The sequence below is a fragment of the Numenius arquata genome, chromosome 9, assembly GCF_964106895.1.
Source record: "Numenius arquata chromosome 9, bNumArq3.hap1.1, whole genome shotgun sequence".
In the NCBI taxonomy this organism is placed as follows: domain Eukaryota; kingdom Metazoa; phylum Chordata; class Aves; order Charadriiformes; family Scolopacidae; genus Numenius; species Numenius arquata.
In genome coordinates, this window is record NC_133584.1 from 58,716,601 (window position 1) to 58,733,112 (window position 16,512).

General features: G+C 49.3%; 1 protein-coding gene across 1 annotated transcript; it reads left to right on the plus strand.

Moving 5' to 3' along the window:
• The first annotated feature begins 7,423 nt into the window (after positions 1-7,423).
• LOC141468728 (cygnin-like) lies at positions 7,424-8,682 on the plus strand. Its single transcript, XM_074153892.1, has 2 exons — positions 7,424-7,481; positions 8,543-8,682. Exons 1-2 carry the CDS (start codon positions 7,424-7,426, stop codon positions 8,680-8,682), a joined length of 198 nt encoding a protein of 65 aa, XP_074009993.1.
• The last annotated feature ends 7,830 nt before the right edge of the window (positions 8,683-16,512 follow it).

Here is a 16,512-nt window from a genome sequence, read left to right on the forward strand (position 1 = left end):
CCAGCCATCGCTCTTCCCCAAAACCTCTGATGCCAGAGGTAAGGACTGACCCCAACCCCGGCAGCCCAGGGACGCACTTTGGGGAAATTCACAGCCCTTCCTCCCGTTGGGCTTCTCCCTCCCCCTTCTCAGTCCCCTGGTGCTCCATCCCTCGCACCCCAGCTGGGGATGTCACCTCCAGCGTTTGCTCATGTCTCTCTTCCAGCATCAACCAGCCTCTGCCAACTGCCTGGGCAGGAGCAGCAGCCATTCCCTGCACCCCCACCAGGTATGGCACCCCCATCTGCCCTGGCACCTCGACCCTCCTGGCCTTGCCACCACCTCCAGCACCTGTGGCTCCCCTGTCTCCTCTATCCCCCCATGGCACCTCCAGCATCCCCAGCACCCCTGTCCCCTGGCAGTTGTGGCACGGGGGCTCAGCAAGGCGCAGCGACCAAACCTGCTGTCGCCTGGGCAAAGCCTGCCCAGTAAATAGAATTTACAGATCATTTCCCACTACCATGGGGCCCTCTCTCCTCTTTCACCTCCCCGATGTGCAGCCCCAGGTCACTGCCCCAAACCTCCAGCACACTACATCTACCTCTCACCCATGCAGGTCTGCAAATGACTCTGAGTGGCGGCTACTGGGTCAACGCCAAAATCTCCGATGCTGAGTGGAGAAACACCCAGCAGCCTTCTCCAGCTGCCTTCACGATGGGCCATGGCGGTCCTTCTCCAGCAGGCACTGCCCTGTTGGGACACCAGGGCTGCGGGCTCCCACTGGCCTGGGCAGACCCATGGGCTCCTCAGGGCCAACAACAGCTGCTCCAGCCCTACGACAATCAAGCAGTGGCCCCAGCCTCACCAGGACTGCCAGCATCCCTCCACAGCTACAACCACCTTGGCGGGCGATACGCCCAGTACAGACAGACCAGCGAAGCCAACCTCTTAGGGGCAACTATGGGCAGTGGCAGCCACACAGGCAATCATATCCTGATGGGTGTGGGCACCCTTCAAGCTGGTGACCTCTCCTTGGGCACAGATGTGCCCATGGAGGAGGACACCAGCTCTGGAAGGGACCTCTCCTTGGGCACAGATGTGCCCATGGAGGAGGACACCGGCTCTGGAAGGGACCTCTCCTTGAGCACAGATGTGCCCATGGAGGAAGACACCGGCTCTGGAAGGGACCTCTCCTTGAGCACAGATGTGCCCATGGAGGAGGACACCGGCTCCGGAAGGGACCTCTCCTTGGGCACAGATGTGCCCATGGAGGAGGACACTGGCTGTGGAAGGGACCTCTCCTTGGGCACAGATGTGCCCATGGAGGAAGACACCGGCTCTGGAAGGGACCTCTCCTTGGGCACAGATGTGCCCATGGAGGAGGACACCGGCTCCGGAAGGGACCTCTCCTTGGGCACAGATGTGCCCATGGAGGAGGACACGCTCCTGGCAATTGACCTCTCCTTGGGCACAGATGTGCCTATGGAGGAGGACACCGGCCCTGTACGGGACCTGTCCTTGGGCACAGATGTGCCCATGGAGTAGGGCACTCTCAAAGACAACACCTGTACCATCTGGATGAAGCCTGAGGGCCCACATAAGGATTTGGGGTCAGTACTAACAGCACCCCAGGGCAGCATGTCCCAGAAGAACATCAGGCTGGGCCAGCGAGAGAATCTGAAGAATGGCTCCTTGTTAAGAAATTGGAGCAAGAGTTGGGGCAGGAGGGTGGGATTTAGGTAGTTTCAGGGACTGGATGGTTTGGGGGGTGGGGGGAGGCACAGGGAGGGGTGTTGATGTGTTAGTAGCTTTAATTAATATTTTGTTGTCAGTTTTTCCATTAAAAGCTTTTTATCCAGAACTGCTCTGTGCCTGCATGGGATGGGGAACCAGGGGGCACCAGGGAATGGCTCCAAAGTGGTGCAAAAGCTTCAGATCCACCAGGGTCTGAAGGGCACCAAGACATCCTCAGGGCTGAGTCGGTGCCAGCGGTGCAGGCAATCGTGGGGGGTGACTCCCCTGTCCCCTTTCCCCTGGGAGAAGCAGCCCTTTGGCGGGGGAGCCAGAACAGATGGGGCCACGCAGGACTCTGACATGGACCCATGCAGAAAGCAGCTCTGACCCCTGCAATCCTGGCCACCACGAGTAGTAGTGACCTCACATTTCTGCAGAACAGAGGGGCAGAATCCCACCCCTCTCCCGGCTGGCCACGCTGCTGGGGATGCAGCCCAGGTTGCGGGGGGCTTTCTGGGCTGCCAGCGCATGTTGCCGGCTCGTGTCCAACTTTTTGTCCACCAGTAGTATTGTAGTATTGGGGACAAGGACATTTTTCTTTCCATGTTGATCAGATGTGTAACTGGGGGGCCCTAGTCCAGGCACGCAGAAGGAGGTGGTGGATAGCAATCAGATGTCACTGGGGCTGTGTAGGAGATGCTATGCCATGAAATGCACTCCCTTTTGGGTCTAGTCAAACATTTGCCATGAAAATAGCCACTGGGAAGTCCCAGGACTGGGACCACAGCGGATAGTGTGACAGGGAGGTCCCCTGGGGGACTCTGATGCTGGGATGCTCCTTTGGGCATGGCCCTGCTAGCCTCTGAAAAGAAAAAGGCTTCTAAAACTAGAATATAATACATATATATGTGTGTGTGTGTGTATACACACCCATATAGAATCATAGAATCATTTAGGTTGGAAGAGACCTTTAAAAATAATTTATTATGGAAACTTAGACCCGAGGAACACTTGTGCCTGCAGCGTTGGGTACATATGTCTGCTCTATCGCATCCTGCCAGCCTCCTTCCTCCTGACTTCAGACTTGCCCACTCACCCTCCGGTTGCCAAATCCCCAGTTTGACGTTACTGCGGGTTGGGGGGAGCTAACTGGGGATCTCTCCCACGCCTGCGGGCTCCCTGGTCCCAGCTCTCAAGAGGATGAGCACAGTTTGTGGGAATCCATATATTTCATCTAGGGTTTAGTGAAGAAGCGTGGATGGCAGCTCTTAGGAAGTGCTGTGCGGGCATACTGATGGGTATTAAGTGGAAAACAAGAAATAAATCAGCTTCAGGTGACTACTGTAGCAAATTCTATATAAATAGGATAATTTATCTGCTTCTCTATGGAAGGGTTTTGCTCTCCAAATCGTTATTTTCCAGAATCCCTGGCTATGTCCACACCAGCAAATGAAGCAGTGCCAGGACCAGGCAAAGGTATAAAACTCAGCGCAGCCCCTGGCAGACTTTTGATCTGGGCAAACTGGCTCCCGGAGTTAGCACGGGGACTAACACCCAGCAAGCCGCCCACTGTGGATCCTTTTTTGGGAAGCCAGGAGACCTTAATATCCTGCATATGGCTCGGCCAGGCCAGCTGGCCTCTGGGCTGCCCTGGATTTACCACTACGGATGGGGTCACTGCAATCACAGGTGACTTTCAGCCACAAACATCCTTTACCTTGCGCTCGCTGCTCTTTCACTCCCCTTCCCAGGAAAACATCAGAGGGCAAAGCCGCTGGCTGTTGGGGTAATAAGATCACAGTCTATTTTGGGAATGAAAACAAGGAAATAGAGAGCCCTAAAAAATAGTAGTCCTCATCCAAGAGGCAAACGGTCATGGGACTGCAGCATATGGAGGGTGATTCTCTGCTATTCTGCAGCCAATTACTTCTTGGATGTCACAGGCGAAACCCTGCTGGCATGACTGCACGTGGCAGAGGAGAGCTTCCTCGCTGAAAAGCCTAAAATCATGCTAAATGCCTCTGACCTCGGAGATGTGGTCTCACCGGTGAATCCAGACCAACAACGCGCAACCGGGGAGAGGAACCTCCACTCCCCAGGGTCTGCCCCGTGCCCTGGGGTCCTTCAGGGAGACATGGGAAGAGTGGCCGGAGACCGGGATGGTTCCTGATCCTGCTCTCCAGACAGGAAAGGAAGATGTGGGAAGAGCCCCTTCTCCTGCCAAGGCCAGACAAGCCTCTTGGCGAACCTCTTCAGGACACGTTATGGGGCAGAGGGAAGCAGATGGCCGGGTATTTAGGGGTCTGGCAGGAGGAATTTCTGGGCATTTGGCAAAGAGTCCTGATTTAGATGCATTTCCATCTGCTTGGACGTGGATGTTCCTGGATGTGCACGCTACCCCTGCTTGATAGGGATGTTGTTTTTAGGAGACTTTATCAAAGCAAGTAAAAACATATGGAGCTACCTGCTTCCAAGAGCTGGTGAACCCTCATCAACTCGATATTACGAACCAAATGATGCATCCTCACAAATACCTGTATGACTTCTCTCCCTCTCCTCTGGCCCCGCTCCAACAGCTCCATGTCTCTCCTGTGCTGAGGCCCCAGAGCTGGAGGCAGCACTGGAGGGGGGTCTCCCCAGAGCGGAGCAGAGGGGCAGAATCCCCCCCTCTCCCTGCTGGCCACGCTGCTGGGGATGCAGCCCAGGGTGCGGGGGGCTTTCTGGGCTGCCAGGGCACGTTGCCGGCTCCTGTTGAGCTTTTCATCCACCAACACCCCTACGTCTTTCTCTGCAGGGCTGCTCTCCATCCCTTCATCCTCCAGCCTGTGCTGATACTGGGAGTTGCTCCGACCTATGTGCATGACCCTGCACTTGGCCTGATTTTCATCACACTCATTTCGTCCGAGACCTATTTGGGTATTTTGCCTGAAATCTTTCAAAAAGGACTATGATGCTGATTAGAGGGGATGTAGGCAAATATGTAAATGAATTGCATTGTCACACCACATCTGATCAGAAATCCGTTTTGTGAGTCCAGTGCTATCCCGCCTAATAATTTTCATGGTTGTTTAGAGAGTGTGCTTACTAAACTCGGAAATAAGGACTTGAAAGGGACTGCAAAGCATTAGAGAAGAGGATTAGCTTTCCAGTGGATCTTCTCATGTTAAAGAGAGAATGAAAAAAATATAATTAAGCAATAGGGAAAGTTACCGTGTCTATACAGAGAAGAATAATTAGCTGGATAACACAGAACAAGGAGTTTCTGCCTGTGTGGCAGTTCTGCAGGGCAACATCGGGTTGCAGTGGATCACAGGTAGGCACAAATGAGCAACGTCATGGAGTTGGGAAACCAGCACCAATCGTCCTACAAGTTTAAACAAAAGCTGAGTATGTAAAACACAGGACGTACCCACTGCACCGTGCACCCCTTGGAAAGTGCATCCGTCCAGTTTTGTGCACCTTGGAAGCAGTGAAAGGACTGAAGGGAGCTCAGAAAATGACAGGAGGTCGAGAAGATGTGACCTGCAAGAAAAACCTGAAGCAAGTGGAATAACATTGATCAAGAAAGAGAAGACCTGGAAAACACAACAGTCTTCAAATCCAGAAAAGGCAGTACATTGGAAAGGAACGGTCTTCTCCTGGTGGCCGGGGTGAGAAGTCAGTGACTCCAGTCGCAGCAAGAGGTCCTCACTGGAGATATAGGAAAATCCTTCTATACAGGATTGCATAGAAGCAAAACGGATAGAATAGGGGGAGTGTGGGAAACACCATCGCTGAAGGTCTTAAAGAAAAAGCTGGACAAACTACTGAGAACGACACACAGAAACAGTGGTAGTGAAACAGATGAGGTGCACGGTCCCCTCACACTTACTTTTGCCCAGTTTATGTACTCAAGTAAGATCACGGAGAGGAACTTAAGGCTGAGCCAAGTCAGAGTGGAGAATCTGGTTCGGGCAAAAGTGAGTGCCTGGGAAGGAGCCCAAGAACATGTTTTCACTCAGTAAAACTCCCCAACCTGCAGTGACATGAAGTTTGGTGACTCCCTCAAGAAGGTTTTATATCTAATTTTTGATTTTGTACTTGCTTCATTAATTTATAAATTGTTTTTTCAATACGTTTCTTATTTTGACCTCTCAAACAACTTGAGGCAGCAAGTTCCACGTTTCAGCTATGTTCGGTGTGAAAGAGGACTTTTTTGGTTACTTTTTCAATAAATATATTATTTACCATTTTATCTTACCTATTTCTTGGGTTATGAAAACCGGAGAAACAGAGTTCTCTTCTGTAGGATTCTAAATTTTTTACAGTCCTGTAGTACACCTCCAATCAGCATTTCTTCCTTGAGCTGAAGAGTGCCAGGATATTTAATTTTATGGAAATGAGCCCCCTACTTTGCCACCTCTCTTTTAACCTCTTCTTGCCCTACTGTTGGCCATCAGGGATGGGGAGATGAGCAGTGTACACACCACAGCAAGATTGATACCCCACAGACTGACGCAGTTTCCTTTTGTCTTAATAACTGTCTTAAAAGTTCTTAATGTACAATTTTCCTTTTTTTTTTTTTTTTTTTTTTTTTTTGTCCTTATCTGCTGTTCTCAGAGCACTCTTTTCAAGGACTCCCCAAACCTCCTTCCTAACTGGCTTTAGGTAATCCAGTCCCGTGTACAGAGATTAGATATTTTTCCAAATTCACAAGTTTAAACTGACATGCAGTCAGCATTTGATATTTTGCTGCCCTCTTACTCAGTGTTATAAGATCCTTCTGGAGCGCTTTGCAGATTTAGGTTTGATGGTATTCAGTAATTTTTCATCAACAGCAGCTTCTGCCCCTGCACCAGTCATCTCTTTTTTTTTTTTCTGTCTGTTTATAAAACTATTAAACAGCCCAGTGAACTGGGGTTGGAAAAGCTCCTTTTCAGAGCTCTGCTTGTGTTTTAAACCCCAGATCCGTCTGGAGGGTTTGTGAGGTGATGATCAAAGTGTCTGTAAGTGGTTGGCTCATCCAGGCTCCTGGAAGCTCTCAGCCCCAGTGCTCCTGCCCATCCATCATAAGGGTAAGAGGGTACAACAAAGGAAAATACATTGAACATGATGTTTGCTAAATTTATCAGGGAGATTTTGCAGACATGGTTCCCTTGTCAAGAGGGGATGGGAATACGGGTCCTTTCCAAGCCAACAGCCCCACACAGTGACCAGCCTGGACAATGGAAGGAGAGTTATCGGTGCATTGTGGCCACAATTCAGCCCTATTGCATGCAGTTGCATCTCTGCCAGAGGTTGGGAAAGGTCTGAAACCTTGTGATACTGATCTTGTTCTCCCCTCATCATCATACCCGCAGATCTCCATCAGGTCCCTCTGACCCATCAGTCCTAACAGCTCCACTATTGACAGCTCCTATTCATTTGTGCTCCCATCAAAGCCAGCTTGCTGAAACCGTATCTGATATTGGGCAACCAGGTCTGGGGGCAGGAGGTGGCTGCTGGCACACTTGGGCGCACGTGGGAAATCCTGGTGCTTGTGCCATCACTGCACGTCCAGCCAAAACCAGCCCTTGGATGAATTCCCGTGTCTCCCCAGCATCCTCCCCTCCGCAGGGAAAGGCTCTATAAAAACCAGCAGCTGCAGCCTCCCCATATGCCATCTCCTCCCTTCGAGCTCTCTCGAGACTCCTCTCTCCGGCCTTGCTGAGATCCCAGCTCAACTCCAGCCATGAGGTTCCTCTACCTTGTCTTCGCTGTCTTCCTCCTGGTCTCCCTGGCCACCCCAGGTAAGATGGAGAGAGGTGGACTGATAACTAGCTCATACTGATACCAGCTGATTCTACCTGGGATTCTTTTAAAGTAACTTTAGCTCTTGAAAATATAGTTCTTACCATCTGAGGTGACTGCTATAACCTGGCCAGGTACTTTAATGACTTCTTTCAAGGGACAATGAAGTAAGGACTACCTCAGTGAGATCTGTGTAGGAATAACTGAGGTTAAAACTTCAGCATCCCGTTTGGGAGTGAGCCCAGGCCAGACAATTGCCTAAGAAGAGTGTGAAAGTGGCCACTTCTCTTGGGGACTCAGAGAGTTTTGTAGTACCAGGGGGGACCTTTCTGTGCAACTCTATTTATGTGTCAAGGACGAGTCCTGGGCACGCTGGATTTACTGATGTGACGTAGCTATTGCTGCTACTGCCTGTTTCTGAGACTCTGACTCTTTCTGGTCCCTTTACAAGAGTTGAAAGGGGATTCTGGGCTGAGATCTCCCAGTGAGGCATTAGAAACTTCCTTCAGATATCAATTCTCGTCTGCCTGGGCCAAGCCCTTCAGGTGGCCCACATTTAACCACCAAGGTCAATATTTGGTGTAAGGTTGCTGTGGGGCCAATTTCAAGAACTTTGCAGCATTCTTTCAGCCTTTTCTGAGTAAGAGGGCAAATTCTAAAAGCATGATGGAAGTACAGAGACCTGGGTGGACAGCTAAGTTTTTGAAATAAGCTCAATGTGGTTTTTGTTGTTTTGCTCTGAGAACACTCGTTATTTAAGGAGAGGTGTAAGACGAGGAAACACACATGCACACAGATGAGCGTCTTTCTGAACTTACATAGATGAACATCTTTCTGAACTTTGCTTTTGGGGTGTCTCTCATGAGGGGAAGGAATGTGGTCTCCTTGGGAGGATCTCCTTCTCAAACCTTTGTCATTGACTGGCCCATCCAACCAGCTGGGAGGAGAGGGATGCACAAGGGCTTTCTCAGGCTGGTGCTCTTCAAGGCCCTTTCCTGCTTTAGGGCACGGTGGCACCTATCCTGACCCCAACCACTCTTCCCCTGTCTCCCCCTTGCAGGCTACGGGCAGGTGCAGGTATTGAAGCACTGCCCCAAGGTGGGACACTGCTCCAGCGGCTGCAGCAAGGTGGACGTGTGGGCCTTCTCCTCCGACTGCAAGTACTACTGCTGCATCCCGCCCGGCTGGAAGGGGAAATAGGAGCCAAAGAGGAAGCTTCTGGGGAAGAGGAGGCACCACGGTGGCTTTGGGAGGGGTTTCTCCACTGTCTAACCCAATTGTCATCCCCTCCTCTCAATAATTAAAAAGAGAAAAAAAAGGAGATGTAACTCTGGAGCGTGTGGTGTGGTTACTTGTGTCCCCATGATCCCACATAAAGTGTCAAAACAGATTCTCCAAGCCCAGCCCAAAAGCTCATCAGTACCAAAAAATCCTGAACACCCACTGCAGAGCTGCCAGTGATCCTATAGGGTGGGGATATGGGAAGAAGGTATAATTTTCCCTCTTTCCTTCTCTATGGCCCTGAACACAACCCTCTGGACACAAGAGACAATATTTCAGTTCCTTACTACTTTTTCAGGCTACAGGTCACCTGAAGATGTCTTAAAAAATGTGAGTAGTTCAGCAATGTCTCCTCTAAGCACGACACAGCCCTCTTTCCATGAAAATTTCAGTAAATCCCTAAAGGTGGACAACAGAGAACCAAATGGGCCCTCACGAACCTCATGCAATGGATTTTATGTTCTCTTTGTGCCAAAGTCCCAAGACTGCTCAGCCAGTGCTTCTCTCTTATTTGCAAATCAACAGTGTACTTAGGGTTTGGTTTCTGCTCTCTCTGGCTCAAACTGGGTGTGCTGGAGCAGAAAAAGGCATGGAGAAATGCCATGAAGGTGATCAAAGGTGTGTGGAAGCTCCTCTAGCAGGAGCAGTCACTCACCTCTGCATAGACAAATTGTTCAGAGACTCTCACCACTAGAAGGGAGGTCTCCTACTTTTAAACCAGTCCAGGAGAGACAACACAGTTTTGAGGCTTCTCAGTAAGAAAACTAATTGTTCTAACCCATAGCTTTACGTGAGAAGGTACAGGTATAGCACAGGTATGTAGGCATGAGCAGGGAATAAGGATCTGTGGTGGGTTGACCCTGGCTGGACACCAGGTGCCCACCAAAAGCTGCTCTGTCACTCCCCCTTCTTCAGTTGGGCAGGGGGAGAATATATGACAAAAGGCTCATGGGTTGAGATAAGGACAGGGACACCACTCAGCAATTGCCACCATGGGCAAAACAGACTCAGCTTGGGGCAGTAAATCTAATCAAAGTCAGGCTAGGATAATGAGAAATGAAAACAAACCTTAAAATACCTCCCTCCCTCCTGCCTCCTTCTTCCTGGGCTCAACTCCACTCCCGATTTCTCTCCCACCTCCCCCTGAGCAGCACAGAGGGATGGGAAATGGTTGTTGCAGTCAGTTCATCACATCATCTTTGCTGTTCCTTCATCCTCAGGGGGAGGATTCCTCACACTCTTCCCCTGCTCCAGCGTGGGGTCCCTCCCATGGAAAACAGTTTTCCATGAACTTCTTCAACATGAGTCCTTCCCATGGACTGCAGTTCTTCACAAGATCCCTTCCATGGGGTGCAGTCCTTCAGGAACAGACTGCTCCAGCATGGGTCCCTTCCACAGGAAGGTCCCTTTCACTGGGAACAGTCAGTCCAGTCAATAGCGTTGAGAGAGTTTAGAGCATGGTTCAACTCACCCTAAATAAAAACCTCGAGGCCAGTGAGCTGAGGGAATCTCCCAGTTCCATGGATTATGTGGAGTAGATCTCCATTGGCTGTCAAAGGAGCATAGACATCCGGAGCAAAAGGAGACATACACATGAGAAATCAAAATATAGGTGTATTCATCTCTAAATTAATCCCACTCAGAGCGGATAGACTTGGAGCAAGTGCTTCGGCAATTTTTGCTCTCCAGGGCAGATAGCCCCAGCCGGATCTCGGGCGGTTCTGGAGGGAATGGTGTAATGCAGTGCCAATATTGTTCAGCCTGAAGCATTCACTCATTGCCAGGGAACACAACCTACAGTATCTCAGCTTGGGTTCAGTTTCTTCTTGGACTGGCAGTGCTGTGGTAGCTATTTCTTTGCTTCTCCTCAAGGGAGAAGGAAATGAGGGAAGAAACACAGCAATCACAAGCAGATGTAAATGTAAATGCTAGGACTTCTTCCCAGCTTGTGGTGAAGGAGACTTTAGGTGGGCAACAAAGGCATAAGCTACTTGCCGCTATTCTTTGGTCACTTCTGCACTTAGTGCTTTGCTATATTCTATTCATTTATGTTTCCAAAGTCCAACACTCAGAGGCTAGAAACGAGTTATTCTATCTGCAGAAAGTGGCTTCCAAATCTCTTGGACATGGTTGATGTAGGAGAGTAGGAGAAACTTGGGAAATTTCAAGAAGCCTCAAATGATGCTGTCTGTGTTCAGGCAACTGAACTGAGCCCCAGATGATTACCTCAGACTTCTGACCTTCATACAGCCAGAGGCTTTTTGCAGAAATGACATTTCAACTTTATAACATCTTGCATGTCCATTGCCACAGCACTTTGGATTCTAGAAGGGGTCCAGGTCTTGACATACAGTTGGGAATGCATGTGGTGGCATTGGCCAGTGTAGTACCAGTCCTCCCAGGTCTCTGTTTTGGAAAGGAAGAAGAGGGGTTTCAAACTTGTTGGTGTAACAATGTCCACCACAACCATTCCTACAAGCCAACACCAAGTCCCCTGACCAGGGAGTGATAGTCCCAATTGTCTGTGCTAAAAGTTTTGGCAGCCAGATTAAGAGGAGTCCAGCTCCCAAGGGAGAGACGCCTGCACAAGCCACATGAGATGCCTTCAAAGAGCCAGTGACAAACGGGCACAGAGTGGACGTCTCATTGTCAGATGGCCACTGGGTTGGAGTGACATAATATCCCTCTAAGCAGCAAACAATGTGTCCTTGGACAAGAGTGAAGTCACACTCCTTCTTAACACTGTCCTCTCTGTCAAGAAATGTCTATAAATACCAGGGTCTCCAGCCTTTTTCTTAGCAACTGATTCAAGATCTCTCTGCAAGGCTTCATCCCGGACCTACTGTGATCCTGGTGGATACCCAGTCATGAGGATCATCTATGTGGTGTTGGCTGTTTTTCTAATGGCCTTGATGGCCAGCCCAGGTAAGGCAGCAAATTATATGGAGCAGAAATGAGAGATAATCATGAACCATAAAGGAATTAAGGTTAAAAAAAGACTTTTCCAGGAAAGTAGATGTGGGTGGTGAATCTTGTGTCGAGATTTTGGTTGGGTTTGGCTCAGGAGACTTTGGAGTGGAGTTCAGCTCCAGAATTACACCATCCTAGATTTAGACCTCAACCATCTGGGGGTCTCCATGTGAACTGGGTCCCATCGTGGTCATTGGACACCAGTCGATAGAGTCAGAGCAATTCAGTTCATCTCAAGCTGAATATCCAGGGTGTGACCATACTGATAAATTCAGCAGTGCCAGGACCAAGGTCTCAGCTTGACATTTGAACTAAGTCTTCCATGCCATTTCATTGACAGCACTGTCACTGGCTCACTTTTGCTCTTGGACTCAAACCATTCCTGAGACAAGGACTGCCAGTGGCCAGTGTCCATTCCCAAGTATCAGATGTGGACACTTTAAGGAGAGAGTTTACTGGGTGGTGGTGGGATTTCTGTGCTGTTGACTGTGATGAATTTGTCCATGCAAACGTAGCTCTCTTTCTTTCTTTCTACAGGCAAAAGCCAGTCAAAAAAGAGCTGCAGTGGGCATTGTTCCAGGACATGTGGTAAAGGAGAGAAGGAGGAGCATACTGAAGACTGCAGGAGGATGTACTGCTGCCTGGCACACAGGAAAAAGAAGTAGAACAGAGACTTTCGGTGCTGAGAAGATGAGGGAAACAGTGATGTTTGCAGTAGTTTCTTTTTGTTTGATGGAAGTGGGGTTTGCTCCTCTCATTAAAAAAGACCAATTTTCACCCTGAAGCATGCTGTGTGGTTCATTGTCTTCCAAAAAGTTGTATGTAGAGGATAAAGAAAGATCTGGTAAGTCTTGATGTTTATGAAGATGATAGGGTCAAACGCAGATACTGCACCTTCTCATGAGCAGCCTCATCACAACAGGAGCCATAAGTGAGTTTCTTAGTAGTCTGTTCATGTGAAGTTGTGCCTTTGTGTGATTCAAATCCTGCAGGGCTGCACAGGAGCAGAGGCAGTGAGGTGGTATCAGAGAGAAATCCACTATGTGCCCTGTCACTGTTCTCCAGAGGTCCATCCCACACTTGAACTGAGACGATCTATCAACAGTGACCATCACCAAGGCTTTGCACGTTCACTATATCCATCACCAAGCACTCCCACAGTGATAGCTCTGAGTCATGTCCTCTAAGCTCAAAGTCAGTCACTGCCCGAGTTGTGGTCCCAGCCAGCAGACCCCAGCAGAGTCCCATCAGGACCACAAAACCACTGAGGGTTGTTCTCTGAGAGGTTATCCAGCACCAGCTGAAAGCTATGATCACCAAGGTGTACAGTACACTGCAAACACCACCTTTGCCTTGTAGGACCGGACACCACTACGAAGGTTTTCATTACCTCTTCTTCTGGTCCAGATGATCTGAACCAGCAGCCCAGACACAATCCTATGACGGTGATGGTTTCAGTTTCCAAAGCCTTTTTGGATTTCTTCAGAAGACTTCTTCGACATGTGAGTAAACTTACAGGCATCTGGGATGTCCTAGCTCCAACCCTCACCCCCCTGCACTGCCAAAACATTGGGAAACATTTCCCTAAAGCATTTGTATCCCATGATGTTGATGTTTCCTCCCGTTCTTCCCCCACTATTTGTCCGTAGGGAGCTTGGAGCCTAGTTGCTCAAAACAAGAGTCATGTGAAGGCAGCAAATTCCTGCTAAAGCCTTTGCTTTTGACTGTGGAGTCAATATTTCATGAACAAAGCTCTCACTGACTTAAATGGTGCAAGACCAGGATGGGAACGAGAGGGGGAATACAGTAATGGCCATTGCTTTGGGAGCAGCTCCGTGCCGTGCTGCAGAGGTACATCCTAAGCACAGGCTCCTTGGGGCTGAGTAGTTGGAGAATTAAGGGGGAGGAGAGACAAACAATCTATCACGTCTCAGATAACAGATTGGACCTGCGTAGGGCTGGTGCAGCCTAAAAATTGTGCTCTGGCTCCTGAGTCTCCAAATTGCCACTGGCAATTAAGTATTGTCCCCAGAAGGACTAAGGTGTTTTCCTTCGGCAGTCTTGCATCATCACCCCCTGTTTTCTCCAAAACAGAGTAACTCTCTCAATGAGTTTGCACGATGGGGTAAAAAAACATGGTGTCCATGCCGTGAGGAGACTCTTCCCAAGGAGACAGCATGGAGAACCCTCCCAACTGCTCCAACTGCCCTCCAAGTGCTCATTCTCAGCCAAGGCAGCATCTCTCAGCATCACTGGGTCCACTTGAAGGAGAAAAAACTGGTGAATGTGAAAGCAATCCATGACCCACTGGTGAGAGCAGAGCTGCACCCACGGACAGCAGCACAGAGCACGACTTTGTGTGGTGCGGAGCTTAGAAAACACAAGGAATAGTCAGGGAAATATGTCCTAAACCCCAGAAACTGTCCATTTGGAACAATTTTGGAAGGTTTCACCATGGGTTAGGCATGTGTTACCAAGACTCTAAATAACAGTCCCGAGGCACTGCCTGACACTCATTTATATCTCGCTCTGCTGAAGAAATCCAACAGGAATGTCCAGGGAATGCAATGGATGGATCCTGCCTCCCACCAGGCACATTTGTGGTTGTTTCTGCACAACCCAGGCACCCTCCGCAGCTTCTTTCAGCTTCTCCCTCCTGCACCAAAGCAGCAAAGGCTTCCTTCTGTCTCTCACATTCCCCTTGAAGTATTACTCACTGTTGTGGGACCATGCTAGAGGAACCAGGCAGTCCTCCTCACAGCCTCTTGCCGTCTCCTTTTTGTCCTGTGCTTCTATTTAAACAAGAATTTAAAATGCCCAAGCATGAATGAAAACATTTTGCCTGATATTGAAGGAATTCTGCTTGCTTTTTTTTTTTTTTTTTTTTTTTTTGACAAACTGGAAAGGCAAAAACTTCATTTCTTTTTAGATCAAAGTCATTTTTCTTTCAATTCTTGGGGCTTGCCAGGGAACCAGAAAATGTACTGCATGCCCCGCTCTGGTTTGGAGAACACTGGTGAGTACTGATGCTGCGGTGGGAAGCAGAGCACAAAAGGTAGACGAGAAGGAAATATCCAGGGGTCTTCTTGCCTCACCATTTTCTTGGAAGACAAAGCATAAAGCAACCCACATCAGCTTCAGGCATGGCTGACCCCACCTCCAGTTCATCACTGTGATTTTATCTTCTTTTCTAGCAACACCCCCAGGAGGGGCACTTAGAAATCCTTGCTGCGGGGTACCCTGGATGCTGAGACTGGGTGGGTTTCCTGGACAGGCATTCACTGTGGCTCAGGGTATTGGCTTCTGCAGATGCTTGAGGCCGATTTGCCCTTTCATTCCCATCAAAGCCCTCAGCTGTGGACTCTGGTGTCACCTCCTACAAGGCACATGGGAGTTATCCTAAGCACAGAGGGAACCAGGCTCCCCTGTCTCTCTTTGAGAGGAAAGAAATCATGGTTTTATTCAGTTTTCATGTACGGCAAAGGGAAAGGATTTAAAAGCTCAAAATACCTGAGAAAAACACTTCAGCTGAACCCAAATCTTTTCTCTTCCCCAGCTGTCCTCTACTAATTGAAATGTCACCTTGTGGGGCATTTATTTAAAGGAACTATTTTCTTTCTATGAAAAAATACATATAGAAAAATGTCAGCATTACTGCTATCTCATTACCATTTTGCTTTTTCCCCCTTTCTTCCCCAGCTGCACTCCTGGGACTGTAGCCAGATCCTTTAGGAGGAGCTAAAGGAGCTACACCTACTCCGAGCACTGGGAGCGGGAGCAATGCCCGCTGCTGGGGCATTACCCGGTGTGCTGGTTCCTGCTTCCAACACACCTCGAGGAAACACGAAATACACTGCGGATGACAACTTAATCTTCTAGTGAGGTTGGAGTCAACAGGGGTTAACAGAGCCTACTGCAGGGCTAACGTGGATGCAGGTGTTGGTGGTGCACTTCACTCCTCGTCTGAGATGTGCCCCTTCCCTTTGCTGTTTGGAAACACCTAAGGATGCTCACAAAGGCAATTTCCAGCCCACCCAGCGTTGCTGCAAAGCCCCCTGGCAAGATTCTCCGCGTGTCCTGACCAACACACAGGCCGAGTGCTGCAGCCAACCCTAGTCAGTGCTGATTTCTGGGATTTTCATTATTATCATTCCTGCAGCTACTGCTTTTATCACTGTGGGAGCTCTTTAAAATTGTCCCCCAGCCTGTGCCAGTGGCTGCTGGGCAGTCACGGAGCAGAAGACAGCAGAAGGCACCAAGAGCTGAAGACTTGCAGTCTTCACCCCCAAAGCCAGCTCAGCAGAAAGCCAATGATTTTATTTCCAAAAGTTATACTCACCTCCACAAGTTTTAGCCCACAGCTGCCTGTCTGCAGGACAAAAAAGGCTCCCTGGTTAGGCAGCAGAGACATCTCCTGTCTGACAGGGAGGCTGAAAGGACCAGGTGTAGAAAACAGCAAAGCCAGAAATATGCTCCATGACTTATTTCTCTTGGACTGGTGAACTCAAAGAGTCAGAGGTGTGGGAAATAGAGCTGAGGATGTTGTTTTGTACTTGGGTCTGTCTGTAGATTTCCACAGGTTGCAAATATAACGTGGAGAGAAGGGTGACCCAATACAAGGGATGCTTGGAAAAGAAAGATTTTATGTTTGTGTTCCCATCTTCCACTTCCAAAGACAAAGCCTGGAGAGCAGAGATGCATGGGATGAGGACATGGAGGAGACCTTGTTTCCAATCCTGAGGCGGTCCTGCAATGGAAACTGAGGCAGAGGAAAGATCT

Bases quoted from the DNA above. Each gene is read 5' to 3' on its own strand.
- LOC141468728 (XM_074153892.1), top strand. From the start codon at position 7,424: ATGAGGTTCCTCTACCTTGTCTTCGCTGTCTTCCTCCTGGTCTCCCTG. The intron at 7,482-8,542 runs GTAAGATGGAGA...TCCCCCTTGCAG, and splicing joins GGTCTCCCTGGCCACCCCAG to GCTACGGGCAGGTGCAGGTA.